This window comes from Aulostomus chinensis, chromosome 19 (assembly GCF_037954235.1).
Source record: "Aulostomus chinensis isolate RoL2024-O1b breed Wild chromosome 19, RoL_Achi_v1.0, whole genome shotgun sequence".
NCBI classification, from domain to species: Eukaryota; Metazoa; Chordata; class Actinopteri; order Syngnathiformes; family Aulostomidae; genus Aulostomus; species Aulostomus chinensis.
In genome coordinates this window covers 14698038-14716687 of record NC_141338.1, presented here as the reverse complement: position 1 = coordinate 14716687, position 18650 = coordinate 14698038, and the positions used below count along the sequence as shown (strand labels likewise).

Below are 18650 nucleotides of genomic sequence, written 5' to 3'. Positions count from 1 at the left end.
TATTGTGGTTTGGGTTAAAGTTGTGAAACTTTGTGTTATAAACATGACTCTAAAAGTTGTCGACTGCAGCAAAGTCCAAAGTCGATACCAACCACCACACAAACCAACTTGTGTTTTAAGAAGGCAAACCACTGCGTGACGTTGCTGGTCTGGTGAATCTGTGTGCCCACTTCGGAAAAAAAATTCCAGTTGATTTACGTTGGCATTGTCTTCGCGATGCCATCACCGTGTAATGCGGTATTAAGAGGTCATGGTAAATGATTTCTGTGTGATCGGCCTGCTTTTACAGCTTTTGTTGCTCGTAGATCCTAACCCACGCATTTCACAGGAACCAGGAAAAAAAAAGTTGCAGCAACAGTTGTTCGTTTAAAAGAGAAAATCTAAATGATGGCAAACATTTTCACTGTCTTGCAAATTTATAAAAGTAAATTAAAATAAAACAAACTTGTCTGTCCATAGATACTCACCCAGAATGGTTTAAAGCTGAAATGTTACTCAAAACATCTTCCCTTGACAACGAGGATCATTTTATAGCCATTACAGCCTTTTTCTTTTCAACTCTTTGTTGAGGATACAGACGCACAGTTTATGGTATCATGAGTGATACACTCATATAAAGCATTTCTAGGAATGAGTGAATGAATGAGAACTCAGCAGGAACATTGTTGTAGCCTATTGTCTGCGAGTTCAGCTTTAAATGTGTTTCCAGCTTTAAAGGAGAAGACGTTAATCCTCTCAGTGTGGGATCCAGGCTCATTAAAACACACCAGCACTCTCGTCATGAGAGGACCCGTCACCGGCTGAACTGTGACCCATTTTGGGTGTGACCTCTCCATTTAAGAAACCAGGCTGCAGAGTCTATTATTCAACATCATGGGAACTAAATGTAAAATAAGGCACTCCTCTGGTGTGTGTGTGTGCGTGTGTGTGTGCGTGCGTGTGAGGTGAGCAGCGTGTGAATCAGTAGCTAAAGAAAAGTCCTTATGTGTTCTAGTAAAGTTTTTTAAGGGACTCAACTCTCTCAGGCTGCAGCTTTTCAACACAATTGTGTGCGTGTGTGCGTGTGCGGGTGTGTGTGTGCTGGGTTGGAGGGTGGAGGGGTTCAGGATACAGAAAAGGGTGTGTGTCCTGCTGTTTGAACAATCACACCCAAACTTCCACTTCACCTTCATCAGCCACTGGCTATTTCCCTTCTTTAACCTCTTGCTCCCATTTACTTCCTCTTCTCTCTCTCTCTCTCTCTCTCTCTCTCTCTCTCTCTCTCCCCCCCCTCTGGTTAATACACTTAACACTCACTTTTCCCTTCCATCCTTCATCATTTCATCTTCCGTATCTCTCTCTGCACTTCCATTTCTGTCTGTAAATGCAATCGAGCCGCTTTGTAAATGATGTTTTGACAACCCTCTAGAATCCTTTGACTGATTTTTGAAGGTTGCTGTGAGGACGAAGCTGACGCGTCCTGGTGTAGGTAAGAACGGGAGGATGCAGATGCGGAGGGAAACATCTCGCTCTTTAGCAGCTCCATGCTGAACTACAGTGTGTTCACTAGCTAACTGTGTCTGTTTGGTGCTGAGAGGCAGTCGAACAGTTATTTTCTCTGAAGCGGCCAAAATCAACATTAACACATTTATCAGGCCAGCTAGCAAAACAATATGCTGAAACTTGCTATAAAGCTTATTTGTGATAATAAAAAAGGCCTGCTGTTTACAAAGGCCGCTACAGTATTTGGACATGTTAGAATTTGCACCCCCTAGTGGTACTATGAAGCATTACCAGCACAAATAGAAACACAATAACTACTCCTGATCCTGACCTCCTCACAACTGAGCGAGTGTCAGCCTGCGTTCACGCGTCTCCTGGCACAACACAACCTCATCTCAGTCCATACATCTCTACATTTACTGTACCTTTGCAGGTTGGTGGATGGCTGGAGCCTTTTCCCACAACAGCCATCCAGCACAGACCAATACAAGATTTAGATGAGTAGTTTAATGCCCAGAAGTACTACTCTCTCAGGCCACTTTATTAGTCAAAGGCATTTCCAATAACAAAGTGTCTACTGCGTGTTCCTTGTGTGCTCAACCTCTACGGTCAATAATGAAATTAAGGCAGAATTTTTTTAAAGTAAAAAAAACAAGAATTGCACACATTTGAATAAACATGCCTCTCAATATATTTACAGCAGGGTCAACTGTTATAGTGTCTTCTGAGTTAATACTGGACATATTCCACCTACTCTCACTTGAAGCCAAACAAGAACAACCCCCTTGCCATTCAAGACTCTTTCTCTGAGCTGTATGTGCTATGACATCTCCCCCTTGTGTTCATGTGTGGTACTGGACCCTTGAGGAGTCGATCAGTGGGTGGAGCCCCTCCTCCTCCTCTTCCTCCTCCTCCTCCCCCTGGCTGTGTTCGGTAAATCCAGGTACACCACAAAACCTGCAAAGCCAGTAGAGACGATGTCAGTGGCGGTAATGACAAACCAGCGCTGCGCAGTAGAGAGAGCATGAATGACGCCATCAAGGTGGCAGTTGTTGCTCTGAAATGAATGCAGGTTCTACTTGAGGGGTTTTACTAACAATGGGAAGTTCAGTAGCTGATCTGCTTTTGCTACTGCTGATCACCACAGGGCAGGTATACGGAGGTAAGCTACTCACTTCCTAACTTTTGATGAAAAAGTCAAATTGAATATACATGCATTATTAGGAATGTTGCATTCCTGTAATAGATGGTTTAAAGTTGTGATAAGGGGGGGGGGGGGTTCTCCTGTAAAGGTGAATGAAAATAATGTGTATTTTTCATGCTGGATGGTGCAAATGTGTCATGATCACACTGAAGTTGTTGCTCTGAGGTAAATTCCATGTCTTTCATGTGATCAGAGACAGGAAATAATGATAAGGTTGTGCAATAGTAAATCCTTGTTCAAGCAACGTTTAAGTAAGTTTTGACAGCTTGCACTTTCATTGCCAATCTAACGCAGACGCGGAGAAACACTCGATTGCATTTTTATCGGATGCTTACAGCTTTTTGTGCAATATTTTACTCAGAAACATTTGCAGTTTCTTTATCCAGCCACATCACTCTTTATGTTATATTGCACTGCTAAACAGTGCCTGAAACAATTTCGAACATCAGAATAAAATTCATGCAGGACCAAAAAAAAAAAAAAAAAAAATCATCATCACTGTTTCACAAAGTTTCTTCTCCGTTACTGTAGACACACATGAAAGCCCTGGATTCACTGGAAGTGTGTCTGCAAGTGTGGGGAGATTATTAATAATCCAGTGTTCAATGGTATCATAGAAGCAGATTAGCAATAGACGGACAGACAGGAGTTATTCTGACTGTGAGCTTATAGGCTTTATGCAGAGTGGCATGCTGGGCCGGCCTGCTGACTGAGGACTTCTCTTTGTCTCCATAACACATAATAATAATAATAGTCTTAATGATACATCTTGTTTTTTGCTGGCACCACATTTCCAAACTTGTCTCAAAATATGTGAACAATATCAGACATTACAGTCAAGCAATAATGACAAATGATACCAATTGTAGTTGAAAAATTGACATAGAAAAACATAATAATACATAAAAAATGTTGGAGTCCTACAGAAATGTAAGCAAAATTTTAAAAAAAATTATTTGTTTATTTTGTGTTTTATTTGTATTCGTGTGGCCAAGAAAAGAACGCCAAAATAAAACCAAATAAGTCTCACTGCCATTATAGTTATTTACTGTATTTATCCAGTGGTTTTTGATTCAATGCCACACACACACACTCACACACACGCACACACACACACACACACACACACACTGACCTGTATTCACTGTGTCCACAAATAGACGGACATTTGTCAGAGTGCTTTAATATGGCTGCTTTTTTTTCCAGGTCAAATCGATGTTAATTCAAGACTGCTTTACCGTCTACATATGAAGTGGGAACACTGGCCACTCTGCTGAATAATACAGTTGCCTTCCATGTTAAAAGTATTTTAAATGTTGCAGTGCAGTACACAGTTAATATGTTTTTATTCATGTGTTTAATGCCAAGTTCAAACGAGCCTTATATCTGAGGAGGGTGACATGAGGGTAAATAATGACATGGTTTGGTTGATAGTTTTCATTTACACCTGTTCATGTCTACGTGCACCTCTGGTTCTCTGCTCCAGCCGCATGTGCTGCTGCTGCTGCTGCCCTCCGAGCGTCAACCCAGCTAATGACACAATTAATGCTTCCAGCGCTGGTCCACCCCTCAGAAACATCCGTACTGCTAAAAGTCCAATCTGCGTCATTTGGGTCAATGCTGAAGTTTAATTAGCATCAGAATTTTTTTGGATGACCCTCCCTAGAGTGCATTAGCTGCCATTAATTGAATTCGGATAGCAGGTATAAAGTGCAGAACAGACACCACATTGACATCCCAGTCGATACAGGAATGTGCCTGAGCTGGGTGAAGCTCAGTGCTCCCTGCTTTTAGACAGCTAACCAAGGATAAACAGATGGTAAAGTATGTCAGAATTCACAATTCAGTTTTACCTTACATATCATGTGAGACAGTGCTTTGTCAAGTCTGCAAGAGAAACTAGACCCTTTTGTTTAGAATAAACCAGAAAACCAAAATAAAAGTTCTTAAAGTAAGACTCTAAGACTATAAGGCAATAGAGTTTTATATACAATTCAAATGGATCTGAAGGGCTTTGCAGATTAAAAAAAAAACAACAATATAGGAAAAAAGCATGGAAAATGAGATGATGAGACTGAGATGAAAATCCAGTGAACTCAAAAAACTGAGCTCGATTTCTTGTTTGTGTTCTTCTGTACTGTTGCAGTCTCGTTCTACGGCGATGGCTTCATCCACCTGCGGACAACGGGGGCGTCCACTCAGATGCTGCTCCATGTACGATTTCGAACCTCCAGCCAGAACGGGCTGCTCTTCCTGGCTGTGGGGCACAGGGACTTCCTGCTGCTGGAGCTGATATCTGGGAGCCTGCAGGTGAGTAAACTTGCCAAAAGTGTTGAAGGGAAATCTGTCTAGAGGCTCTCTCATAAATATGCTTCATACCTTTAAAACATGAGGAAATATTTATCCCTTGGGCCATTTTAGCGCCTATGAATTGGATTTTACTATCCTGAGAGGAGCCAACGAGAAGACAGAATGCACTCGGTTTGGTGTCAGATTGCTTGCAAAGGAAAAAACAAAACAAAACAACCCCTCTGGCGCTGACTACATTTCCGAACAAGTTTCTTCATGACCGATGAGAGGTGACCTCTATAGTTTAATGAAGGCAAAGAGGCTGCTGTGTCTTGACTCTGGTTTGAATACATTTAGGTGTTTTCTTTTATAGAAATGAGAAAAGAACTCAGTTTTTCTAAAATCTTCCCACTCTTGCCTCTACTGCCCCCCCAGGTACGTCTGGACCTTGGCTCAGGTGAGAGTTCACTGCGCTCAGAAGAAGGAGTCTATTTTAATGACCTGGCATGGCACTCCGTGGAGGTCACCCACTATCGCCATAATGTCACCATGACTGTGGATCGAAACTCCCACACCAGCCTCCATACGCCAGGACCAGACCTGGAGCTCAGTGTAGATAGTGTTTTTGTTGGCGGGGCAGCAGGGTTGAACCATCCTTACCTTCTCAACATCTCTTCTGGGTTTAGAGGTTGCTTAGATGAAGCTGTTTTCAATGAACATAATCTGTTGTCCAACCTAAGGCCCTATTCTGGATACAAGAGTGTCTATGAGGTGTCTCTAGGTTGTAACCCACAGTTCTCTGCTACAGAAGAAGATTCTATCAGTTTTTTTAGCTCGAAATCCTTCATCTCTCTACCCACGTGGGAGGTGCCACAGGAGGGGGTGTTTGAATGTCAACTGCACCCCTCCATGAGAGAGTATGGTATAGTTCTGTACAGTTCCAGCAACCAGGGAGGTTTTGTTGCTATTGAGATCAGAGATGCTCATCTGGTGGCGATGGTTGTAAATGGAGAAGGGAAGAAGACTGAGTTGCACTCCATAACAAATCTCCATGCCAACTTCACCTGGTATCCCATCCAGCTGCACCTGCTAGCCTACAGCATCAAGCTGAAAGTGGGCCAGGAAGTGGTGAAGGCCAACCTGGGTCCGGGGATGAAGGGTATCCAGCTCAAAGGGCCACTCTTTCTGGGAGGGCTAGACGAGCAACTGCAGGCTGAGCTGAAGCAAGCCGGGCTTTTATCAGGTGTGACGCAGGGGTCATTTAAAGGTTGCCTCAGAGAGATTAGGGTAAACACTCAAAGAACTGGCCTCCCACATGTAGTCATCAGCAAAGACATTACCGTGGGCTGCAGGACAAGGCAAGCTCCAGATGCTGTGACCACCACCAGTCCAACATATCTTCCTGATATTACAACCACACAACAGATTAACAGCGATAGAAAAAACTCCAACTTCCTATTGCTGAGGAAGTTAGAAGTAGCAGAGGGAAGTCGGGCACCACTGGAGCCCAAACACATGAAGGTAGGACCAGTGTCTTCTCTTGATCTACAAGCTTTCAGTTGTAGTGTTCAGTCTCTGTCAGCAAATGTTTGCACTCTTCCAGGTTAACCTCGATTTACAAAAGTTGGGCATGAATCCATCCCAGTTCATGTTCCACATTGAGGAGCAGCCTGTTCACGGCCAACTTCGGCTTGACCTGAGCCCAGAGCCTGAAGGGAGGGCGATCACAACGGAAGTAGAGGAGAAGGACTGGACTTTCAGTATGCTGGATATATGGCAGGGCCGGGTGATGTACGTTCACAGTGGATCAGAGGAACAGCAGGACTTCTTCATGTTTTCCGTCTTCTCCAGCAATAAGAAGGAGCTTCCTGTGTTTCTGAAGATGAAACGTATGCATCGCTTTGATATCAGCATCAGTCCTGTTAATGACGCACCTGTGCTCAGTCTGCCGGAGGGACACTTCTTCACTCTGCTTGAGAAGTCTAAACGACAGGTAGGTCCCGCAGAGCGTCTGGAGGGTATGAGTTTAATTAGGCGTACGATCATACAAATGAATACTACTGCAATTTCTACAGCTGACGTCTGATATGCTGAGAGTGTCGGACCCTGACAGTAGCGCTGCAGACCTGGTGTTCAGCTCCCTTGGAAACCTCAACACGGAAGGCGGATACCTGGAGCACCAGGACTACCCCGGCAGGTCAGTGCGATGCTTGTGAGGGTTTAGAAGTGCTTTGCTTCTTACAACCACGGAGGGCTACTATACAAGTGGTGGTTTAAGGCTACTGTAAAAGACAGCCCATCAGATGTAGAGAATAATAGAATTAATACGAATCAGAGTAATTGTCATAATGATGCTGTTTATGTTTTGTGAGGTAGAAAATGCACTTTGTACATTTTGGATGTCTGATGATTCATTATTTCTTCATAATTGCAGTTAGGCGTGAGTGACATGAGAACAAAATAAAGAGGTACTTAGACAAGAGGCACTTCAGCAGCACAGTACAAGTTTGCTTTTGCTTCTTAGCCCAGTATTTAGTTGGAGTTTTGGCCCACCAAAGCAAAAATTTTGAGTATCCTAGATCTAGACAGAGACGGAATCAATGGAGCTGCCAAGGTCCAGGTTGACCTACAAAAGTACATTGTTGCAGCGGTCTACATAGGTTTGCACTGTCAGACAAAAGAGTTAAATGAACAGTCTTGTGTCTATGTTCCAGGGCCATTAACTTATTCTCCCTGTACGATCTGGAGGGAGGTAAGATCAGCTTTGTCCACACGGGGGTCCCCACCTCCAGGCTGGCACTCAGGGTCAGCGATGGGCAGAAGGTAAGCTTTTATTCAGGAATAGACTCAGAACAGAAAAAAGCTATTTTGGGAGGGGGCGTGTTTCAATACACCAACATGGAGGCAGTGCAATGGAAAAAAAATGGGAGTAATTTGTGTGTGGTTTATTACACAAACAGCAAGAAGGAAAGTGTCAGAGAACTAATGAAGTTATTTCCTAATAAACCCTTGAAAAATGTCAGTGGTGAAATTTATAACTACTTCTAATAGTATGTGTATAAGTATGTGCAGAATATGTGCATGTACACAATATACTGCATACAGTAGGTGTACACAGACAGAGATGTATAAGTTTTGTAATGTTCAAATTGAGGTATTAACATATAACCTGTGACTAATGGGGATAAAGCAAATGGAACTAAAATGCAAATTTACAAGATTCCTGCAGAAGCACACAGAGAGTACATGTGTTGTAGTGTCTGGGCTCTTCTGAATTGTTTTACTGCAACAGATATTTGTTCTTCTTTGTTCTTTCCTTCTCTGCAGTTTAGCAACACAGTGGTTTTGAGGATTAGGGCTGTAGAGCTCCAACACAAACTGGTCAATAACACTGGACTGGAGGTGAACCAAGGCGGTTCATCAGTCATCTCCACCGATCATCTCGCAGTACAAGTTAACGTGGTAGATCAGGCAGTAGAAATCCGCTACGACGTCATTGAGTCGCCACAATACGGCGAAATCCAACGGTTGCACTCAAGTGGCGAATGGAAACCAGTAACCTTCTTCTCGCAAAAACTTCTAGAAAAAGAACGTATCCGATATCTCAGCACTTACCAACGCCTTCAGACTCAGGGCAACATTACTGACCGGTTCAGATGTAAAGTCAGCATTGGTTCCCTGTCAACTGAGGAAGTTGTCGTCCCTGTTGTGGTACGCTGCATCCAATTCAAGGTCACGAGAAGCAAGATAGAAGTCAACAGTGTTCAGAAAGTAGTAATCACTCCAGAGGATCTCCATGTGATTACCAAGGGTGTCCAAGTCAATGATAGTGATCTCTACTTCAGGCTCCTTACAGTTCCTAAGAAAGGTAATCTCTTACTCATCGATAAAGTTCTGCAAAGAAACTCAACCTTCAGCCGGAAGAATATCACAGATGGATCGGTGAAGTACGAACTGCTTAACCGGCCTAACGATGACACCAGAGACACTTTCAGCTTCCAGGTGTTTACAGCACGCGTCAACTCCACAACTTACGACTTCAGAATCAACATCAAATCCGAGTTGACAGCCATCACGTTAGTAAACAAAGGCCTGTCAGTGGTGGAAGGCGGTAGTAAAGTCATTACCAAAGATATCCTGTTCACTCACACCTCATCTAACCGGCAGGTCCAGTACATCGTTACTGTGAGTCCAAAGTATGGTCAGATACGCAGGATCAACCTCTCCAACTCAACCTCCATCAACGACAACATTGTGACATTCACAAACCAGGATATCATGGAAGAACGGATCATGTACGTTCACGATGACAGCGAGAGCAAGCAAGATTCCTTTACTTTTCAAATTGTGGTTCATAAACCAAACAAACCCTCTAGCAAGAAGGAAGAGAGAAACTCAGCTGAACACACCTTGAATATCTCCATCCAGCTCCTCAACGATCAGAGACCAGTCAGGGTTGTAGATAAAGTTTTCCACGTGGCTCGTGATGGCCAGAGACTGGTGACTTTGAATGATCTTTGCTACCGAGATGATGACTCAGACTTTGAAGACGACTGGTTGGTGTACACACGGAGGGGGATTCCCATGGGAGAACTGGTGCTGGCCAGTGATACCAGTCATAAACTGTATGAGTTCACACAGCGGGACCTTCAGCAGGTGAGCACAGTCTTCAGTTTAGTTTAGTTCATTCTTAATAATTTTTTTTTTTTTTTCCTGATATGTCATCCTCTCCTCTCATTTCCTCTCAGAAAAAGGTGTTGTTTATCCACAGAGGAGTCAGTTTTGGGCGTTTTGTGCTCTTCGTGTCGGATGGGAAACACTATGTTTCAACACTGCTGGAGGTAATATCTCAAAGCTTGAGGTGTTGCGACGGTGCAAGAACCCTGCTGCTATAAAGAATTACTCTCTTTGTTTAACTGTGTGATGCAGGTGTTGGCCCAGGATCCTTACCTGCAGGTTGAGAATAACACTGGCCTCATGGTCCAGAGAGGTGGAATCACGACCCTGACCTCTGCTAACCTTAGCGTCTACAGCAACCTCGACATCCGAGAGCCTCAGGAAGTGACTTATGAAGTCTTCCGTCCACCCAAACATGGTTTCCTCTGCTTCAGTGATGGAAATCGTGACACTGTAACAGAAGCAGATGCCATCTCAGTGTTCACACAGCAAGATTTAGTAGCGGGGCGGCTGGTTTTTCGACATGATGGAAGCCAGGAGCTGTCAGATGGCTTCGATGTGACAGCCAGAGCAACGGAGAGGAGCACGGAGAGGCGATTGGGAAAAGCGAGGAGGGAGGTACACTTGGACATTGGAGTGCTGGTAAAAATCTTGCTGGAGAGTCACCAGAGGCCTCCGACAGTCATAAACAACCGTCCGGTGGTGGTGGCGGAGGGGCAGAATGTCTCTATTGGCAGGGACCTTTTAGAGGTAAATCTGTTGGGTCTGAAATCACCAGATAGGTCCTAGCATACCATGGATTATTGATTATCCCTGTGATTGTATTGTATTGTATTGTGAGCATACTTTGGCATCTTTATCTAGTCTTACTAAACCAGATAACCGCATGAGTCTGCTTCTGCAGGTGGTTCACGATGACAGCCAGCCCTCAGAGATCATTTTCACTGTCCGAAGTCCTCCGACCCTGGGCTTCATCCAGAGGGTACCCCCTGAGAAAAAGCATCCTAACTATTATGGAGAACAGCGCTATCTCAGCCAGGTACTGCAAACCTTACAACTGTCATCCCAACTTTATTTTTTTGAGGTATGAAATTGACAAAGTAAAGCAGTTTGGTGCTGTGCAGGTAGCATGTGTTCTATTTGATTTATTTTATTGTTATGCAGCTGAGACAAAGTCAGGGTTTGGCATGTATAACATAAATCATTACTTAAAGCATTTAATATAAAAGAAGCAGCTTTACTGTGTCAAATGAGTCACAGTTAAAGTTTTTCCTACTCCGTTCTGCTCTCCAGGGCCTCAGGAAGACAGTAACCTCCTTCACTCAGGAGGACCTGAACCAGGGACTGATCAGCTACCATCAGCAGGCTGCAGCAAGCACCAATGACTCCGTTCTGCTGGAGGCCACCAATGGGGTCACTAAGGTCGGACCTATCAGGCTGGAGATTGATATCATACCCACCCTGCTGCCCCTCCAGGTACGGACTGTTACTGGATCTCCAAAAGGAAGGAGAGAAATCGACAGTGAGGTGACACCGCTGAACCACCAACATTTGATCCTTCGGTACTTTCTTTGGTGCAGGTGTCTGACTTGACCTTGGATGAGGGGTCATCCCTGCCGCTGACCTCTGACATCATCAAGGTGGCCAATCATCACTTCTCAGGAATGAATTTCCTGTATCAGATCATCGGTCCTCCCAGGCACGGACATTTGGAGCACAGTCGTATCCCTGGGATGCCCATCACTGCTTTCACACACACTGAGGTTGGATACACACACACAAACACATTGTATTCTTGTTCTTTTCAAGGGGCTAATTAGATGAAGGACTACTCCCGTGTTTGGACATAATCGTATTAAGGTTAAATGATTGTTTTAATATTCATGATTTATGGGGCAAAAGCAAATGTGATTTAGAGGAAACACATCTGAAAATTCTCACCCTTGAACAGTTTCAGAAAATGTTTCAGGGAACTTTAATTATTTGAAAATCACACACAACATCACCCAGTAATAGAACTATTTCCCTCATGCACTCTCTCTCCTATTTTCAGTTGGAACGTGAGTACATCTCCTACATCCACGACGGCAGTGATACGCTGGCAGACAACTTCACCATCATGGCCAATCAGACAGAAATCAGGAAGCATAGTCCTCCCTGCACCGTACGCATCAATGTCACGCCTGTTAACGATGAGACTCCTGTTGTGACCGCCAACCAGGGTCTGAAGGTGTGTGGTCAAAACATCCACCCACAGAAGAACCCATACCAGCCCCGACGGTTATTTTCAGTTTAAGTTCACTGTCCTCCTCTGTCAGGTTTGGGTTGATTCGATGACAGAAATCTCTGTGGATGATCTCAGCGCTGAAGACTCAGACACTCCGCCTGAGGGGCTGGAGTTCATTGTCACACCACCCAGCAATGGCTACCTGGCTCTGAAGAGCGCCCCCTCCAGGCACATCCTGAACTTCACCCAGAATCACATACAAACCGGGCAGCTGGTATTTGTGCACAACGGTGAGACTCACACAGGAAAGACAGAAGCGTGCAAATTTTGCAAAATAATTGTGGAAAAAGGAGGGATCCTCTGTTTTCTTGATGCTGGTTCTCCTCTTTTGTAGGCGCATTGTCCGGTGGCTTTCACTTCCAGGTGAATGATGGTGTGAACTTTGCACCTCGGCAGATCTTCAGCACCACGGCTCACTCTTTGGTTCTCACCCTGCAGAGAAACCACCCCATGGAGGTCTACCCAGGTAGGACAACATCTCCTCCACAATCCCTCAAGTCCATAATTCCATCCATCCATCCATTATTCCTGTTAAGGTTTGCAGGGGGGGGGGGGGGGTGGAGCCTATCCCAGCAGCTACGAATGAGAGGCAGGGATCACCCTGGACGGGTCGCCAGTCCATCGCAGGGCCAACACATATAGACAGACAACTGTTCACACTACGGTCAATTTAGAGTATCAATCAGCCTCGTCCCCTCTTGATGTCTTTGGACTGTGGGAGGAAGCTGGAGAACCAGAGAGAACCCACACAGGAACAGGGAGAACACAGAGACTCACACAGAAAGACCCTGTGCCTGAGCCGGGACTCGAACTTGGAACCTTTTTGCTATGAGGCGACAGCGCTGACCACTGCACCACCGTGCCGCCCGAAGTCCATAATTATTTGACAATCATTTATTTTTTCACATCACACAGAATGATTGTATTATACGGGCTAATTCGGGCTAATTTTAATGTGCGCGGGTTAGGGTAACCCTAACCCTTTTCCCCTGTCTCACTGAGTCTTTCTGTATTTAAAGGATCAGTGACACCGATCTCTAAGCAGGAGCTTCAGGTGGTGACAAACGACATCAGCAACATCAAGAAAAACCACTCGGTGGTGTTTGCCGTGACGGCTCCTCCTGAGTTCGGCCGCCTGGTGCGACGTATGCCCGACAACTCTACACGTAACATTTCTACGTTTACACAGAACATGGTAGGAACACGTGTGTGTGTGTGTGTGTGTGTGTGTGTGTGTGTGTGTGTGTGTGTGGTAACAAGTGATACTGATGTCAGATTTGATTCTATCAGTCTTCAAATGCGGTTTCCTTCACTTTGTTCCTTCGTCAGGTGAATGCTGGAGTTGTCCTTTATGACCAGAACAAGCCGGAGTCAGTGGGATGGTCGGCTGCAGACTCTTTCTCTTTCACCGTGTCGTCTCCTCCTGCTTTTCTTCCTCCACACACCTTCACCATCCTCATCTCCTACCAGGCAAACGAACATCACGACAACCCTCAACATAGGACCCAACTCCTAAACAATGCAGGTACTGTGTGATTTCAATGTTGTTTGTTTTTTTGGGGGGTTGGACTCATTCCTTGGTTTGTGTCTGTCTCTCAGGAGCTGTAGTAGCAGAGGGGGGCCGGGTGACCATCGACAGATCCAAACTTGATGCCTCCAATCTCCTGGCTAAACTTCCTGAGCCTCATCGCAAAGACCACAGAATCCTTTACCGCGTGGTCTCTCCACCACGCCACGGGACGTTGTCAGTACGAGGACACAACCTCACCAGGTCCTTCTATCAGTGTTCTCATGCAGATTCAAGTCACAACTAGTGACACAATACTGAACCAAGATAGGGTTAGATTAAAGTTAAAGATATACTTTCTTATCTCTACTTAGGGATCTACCAGATTTCTCCCAGATCACCCTGAACAAGTTTGGCATCACTTACATCCACGATGACTCTGAGACAACGAGTGACAACTTCACTTTCCGGGCTTGGGTGGCTCCTTTGGACCATACCTCGTCGTCCTCCTTGTCTTCCTTACCTGCTTTATCCTTTGATTCCTCCTTCTCTCCTCTCTATTCTGCTTCGTCGTCCCCTCTTTCATCATTAGACACGGTATCTCACCGACATGTCAAGAACAGTCTGGCGGTGACGGAGATGTTTAATATCACAGTGACACCAGTCAACGACCAGCCACCACTGATCAGGAACAGAGCCCCGGGTATGAAGGTGGTAGTCGGAGAGAGAGTCGTCCTTGGGCCAGAGTGTCTTCAGGTGGGTCAGTGCTAGTCTATCAATCACCAGGTGACCAAACTATCATGAAGTTGTCTCCCATGCTTCCTTTTGATTATGTTAAATTTTTAGATTCCTAATCAGTATCAATCCACATAAGCAGGTTGAAGATCACGACACGCCTCCAGAGGAGCTGCACTACATGGTCATCAGCAGACCTAACAATGGCTACCTGACGCTGGGTGAGAGACCCGAACCAGTGACGTCTTTCACTCAGTACGACGTCAACCATGGCCGGCTGCACTTTATACAACAGGTGTGTGTGTGTGTGTGCGTGCGTGTGTATGTGTGTGTGTGTGTGTGTGTGTGTGTTTGATGGATATCGTTTAAGGAATGATGTAAAATGTATGCAATTTTGCCACAAGGGGTCACCAAAGACAGATATTTCTGATCCAAGTTGGGGGATTTAGAAATGTTTCTTTACATTCTCTCCAGAAGTTTGGATTACATTGACATGAAGATTAGCTCTGCAATTTATGTTTCTGCTGCGTGATATTGCAGTGGCGAAAAGGAGTTGTTTCGAATCTATCTTTATATCGTTCTGTTTAAGTTATTTTTTTTATAAATTTAAGTTATTTTCTCTGTCCTCCTCCCTGCTCCATCAGGGCGAGCCCTCAACGGGAGTTTTCTACTTCAATGTAACTGATGGTCATCACCGTCCACTCTACAAACTGTTCAGTCTGGAGGTGATAAAGCCATCCGTCTCCATGGTCAACAACACTGGTCTGTCATTCGTTCAAGGGAGGACAGCTGTTGTTCTATCAACCAATCAGCTGGCAGCTCAAACTAACAGCCGAAGTCAAGCCAACATCACCTACACGGTCACCACGCACCCTCGCCACGGACGCATCGCTATTAACGACCAGGAGGTCACGACCTTCTGCCATGAGGACCTTCAATCTGGTCGGGTTGTCTATCACATGACTGATCTCAGCGAATCAGAGGATAGCTTCCAGGTCTCAGCGTCAGCCTCGGCGCCCGGTGTTGATTATGGAAATGTAACTGCTCAGACAGTACTGGTAACGGTGCGGCCTCTGGTCTACCTGAGGGAGCCGGTCAGAGTCCCCAGCGGCATCGCTGTCAAACTGGGGAAAGCCATGATCGACGCATCCGAGCTGGCACGGATCAGCAGAGCCAACCCGGTCTTTGAGGTTCTGTCTCCACCCAAACATGGCAAACTGGTCAAGGTAAAGCTGTTAAAAGCATGTGACAAAGATTTCATATCATGTGACTTTCAACTCAAGTCTTGCCTGCTGTTAGCTGGTCAGTAACATATGGAAAAAATAAGAAAAACCTTTTGAAATAGATCAACGGAAATGAGAAGTGTGCGTTATTGACAGGTAAACACTTTCTGATCCTTCAGGAACAGATGCCACGGTCGTAAGGATCTCACTAAATATTGGAACAACTGACATAATTTTTCCGTTCGAAAAATACTGGAATTTCCTTGTAAAGAGCATACCTCACAACTTTACCCAGAGAGACATTAAACACTAAATTCCAGCCTGATATTAAGAGATTTTCCAAAGAAATGAAGATTTAAAACAGGTGAGATGCTGTTATTTACTAACTGACTCACTTTCTGTTAACGGCAAACGTGTGTCTGGTCGTAAACTCAGACTTGCTTCATCCAAGCCCCCCCCAGTGATGTCATGATATATTGAAACATTCTACATTAGCAAAAACACAGCAAACGGCAAAGCACAGCAAAGACAGAGAAGTTAAACCATTAGTGGTCTGATAAAACTCTCATGTTACATTAGCATTTATTATTGATGCTTAATAAAAGGTTAGACATGCTCAAATCAATCCACATGCAGAAGCAATCAGCCTGCTGGGTGCTTCTCAGACGAGGGAAGGGCCGTTCTGGTTAGGCCATAAACTTCAGATGACGTGACCAAAGTAGCGCCGGAGCACATAGATCCGGGCAGGAACGGCTTTATTTGAGGTCTAATATTTCAGAGTGTGCTTATGACTCTGATGAAGACACAATTAGACCGCTACATCAGTCTGATTGTCGCTCTCTCTCCCGCTGTGTGTGCACATGTGCAGATAACCTACGACCCAAACCGAGCGTCAGATGTCCTGAAGTCGTTTACGTTCCGGGACGTGGTCCAAGGACGGGTCGCCATCGAAGAGACTCTCAGTGACAACGACAGCCAACTCCCTAATAACAAATCAGTACTCACAACAGCTCTAGGCCACACCCCCGCCACCCCTCTCAACGATTCTTTTGTCTTCCTGGTGAAGGCCGGAAACGTCCAACCAGCAAAGGGCGAGCTTCACTTCACCATCTTACCCCACCACCAGATGCATCATGGTCCGAGCAGTTTAAACAAAGCAGAAGTTGCAAGTCGTGAGCACACTACAGCTCAAACCCACAACAAGACGACTGCCGGACCGGGAAGAGGCAGGGGACAAAGGGGTTCAATGGTGCAGAGTGGGGTGGAAGCAGGTTTGCACCCTCACATTTTGTTGCATAAGAACCACAACAGGACCCAACACAAGGTGAGGCCTCACAGCCGCTGGGGGAACCACACACGCAGCCATGGAGGGAGGTCAGGTAGCAGTGCGGAGGGAGGTGGCTGGGGTCACAATCACGCCACCCAGCCCCGTCCTCCCTCTGCACCAGAACATGGTCCAGCCATCCTCACTGACACCCACCCGGTTCACGTGGAGGTCCTCCCTCGCCCCGCCTCTGACCCTCTCCTCATTATCCTGCCTTTGCTTGCCTGTTTGTTCCTCATTGTCATCCTCATCGTTCTGATTCTGGTGTTCCGCCACCGCAAAGAGAAACAGGCTCGGATGCGTCTCTTTCAGGAGCTCGCCGCCATGCCATTAGCTACTGAGGGCAGCCCTTACCTGGGCCGGCCTGAGCGGAGCGTGGCTATGCCCTCTGTGGTGGTCACCCCGCTTGTCACTGCAAGCTGCCCCACCTCACCGAGGGTACCCTTGAGTCCCAGGAGGAGGAGTCTGGCCCCTGGGATGACCTTCTGGGGGCCGTTTGATGCTGATGACACAATCAGAGATGTAAATATTAGAGGAAGTGATGAAACTAGCAGTGATGCTCATCCAGCCGTCGCTGCAGGGTTCAAGACCTCCCGCAGATCCCGGTGCTCCACCCCATCTCTCAAAGGCAACCAGTACTGGGTTTGATGGAAGTCACTGAAAGACAGACTGTGCCTTAGAGGTGTATTGTTGTGTGAAGGGTGTAAATGTCATATGGAGTCCAGGGCACATCGATGAGGTCATCGTCAACACGCCGACAAATATATGCACATTCGTTACAGAAAATGCCTGATGGCCAATCATATTCACACAATTTTCTTGATGCTACTTGAACTGAACAGACAATTACACATTTAATGAGCTAAACACAATCTGTTACTACAACTTGAACAACCGTTTTAATTGTCCTTTCAAGGTATTTCTAATATTTATTTTAGTAGTGTAACATAGGCTAACCACCAAAGGTTCTTTCATGCAAAAATATAATTTTATAACAGGAGTGATTCTTCAAACAACTGGATTTAACTTCAATAGCAGTGAATAATTGAGGATTATATTTTGGAAGATGGAGGTATTTTTGGATTCAGCTGAGTTTTTAAATAGCTCGAATGTCAGTTAGTAATATCGGTAGTACTGTAAGAACCCTCACAAATATTAGCTGTACAGACTAAATATGATAATTGTTCAAAATGTACTGCAGTATTTCAGTCGGTAGATTTCCGTTTGTCATCCATGTGACTAAAAAGGTACTGTAAGCTTCCTTTTTTTCCCCTTGTCTGATTGATTGACAGCTCAAGGTCGTCCAGCGACCGTCATATAGTATTGAGATGCATAGCAAACATGTCAACACAGCCTCTGCGCTAACATCCTAACACACTTCCTCAGCTTTCAAATGTCTTCTGACGTATGTCACTTGAACCTTTTTAAGCCTGTATTTGTTTACCATACACTGTGAAAGATTTATTTTTAATAAAGATATTTCTTAAAGACTTTTGTAGCTTTTACCTGTAATCGACACCATCCGAGGAGATGCGGGTTCATGTGCTGTGACTCAAAGTTAGTGAGCAGCGTTTTTGTTAATCAACAACAGAGATGCATTTTTTAAAAGCTGAAACAGACATGTGTGACAGTTACATAAATTTCCTTTAGCTGTTATGCAACTTGCAAAGGTAGAACTCAGCTAGTGGAGCTATTCAATAGAAAAGACCCTGGGCCTCATTCATGAAATGATCCCCTGCACCACTTGGTTCTTATACACTATAGGACATTTTAACCCTCGGTTTAGTCTTACAGACTGGAAGCAAAGCCTGATGGCTGCCAGTATCTCCTTGATTGAAAGTTACAAGAGGAACAGAATAGATGTCAGGAGAAATTCCTGCATAATTTCTGTTCTTGAGGTCAACAATGAGGTCAATACGTGA

The 18650-nt window shown here is 45.1% G+C and overlaps 1 protein-coding gene across 2 annotated transcripts; it reads left to right on the top strand.

Annotated features, from left to right (window-relative positions):
- Positions 1 to 2437: 2437 nt before the first annotated feature.
- LOC147244184 (chondroitin sulfate proteoglycan 4-like) lies at positions 2438 to 18206 on the top strand. 2 transcript variants are annotated; one of them, XM_086187278.1, is made up of 22 exons: positions 2438 to 2644; positions 4833 to 4996; positions 5411 to 6496; positions 6579 to 6968; positions 7051 to 7172; positions 7690 to 7798; positions 8303 to 9631; positions 9724 to 9816; positions 9905 to 10402; positions 10557 to 10691; positions 10946 to 11128; positions 11233 to 11415; positions 11706 to 11882; positions 11971 to 12169; positions 12274 to 12405; positions 12959 to 13134; positions 13269 to 13464; positions 13539 to 13710; positions 13821 to 14202; positions 14324 to 14476; positions 14826 to 15407; positions 16273 to 18206. In XM_086187278.1, the coding sequence occupies exons 1-22, from the start codon at positions 2581 to 2583 to the stop codon at positions 17374 to 17376; spliced, it is 7629 nt and encodes a 2542-aa protein (XP_086043404.1). In that variant the 5' UTR covers positions 2438 to 2580; the 3' UTR covers positions 17377 to 18206. The 2 variants fall into 2 exon arrangements, with proteins under 2 accessions (XP_086043404.1, XP_086043403.1); XM_086187277.1 differs by having other exon boundaries at positions 14321 to 14476.
- The last annotated feature ends 444 nt before the right edge of the window (positions 18207 to 18650 follow it).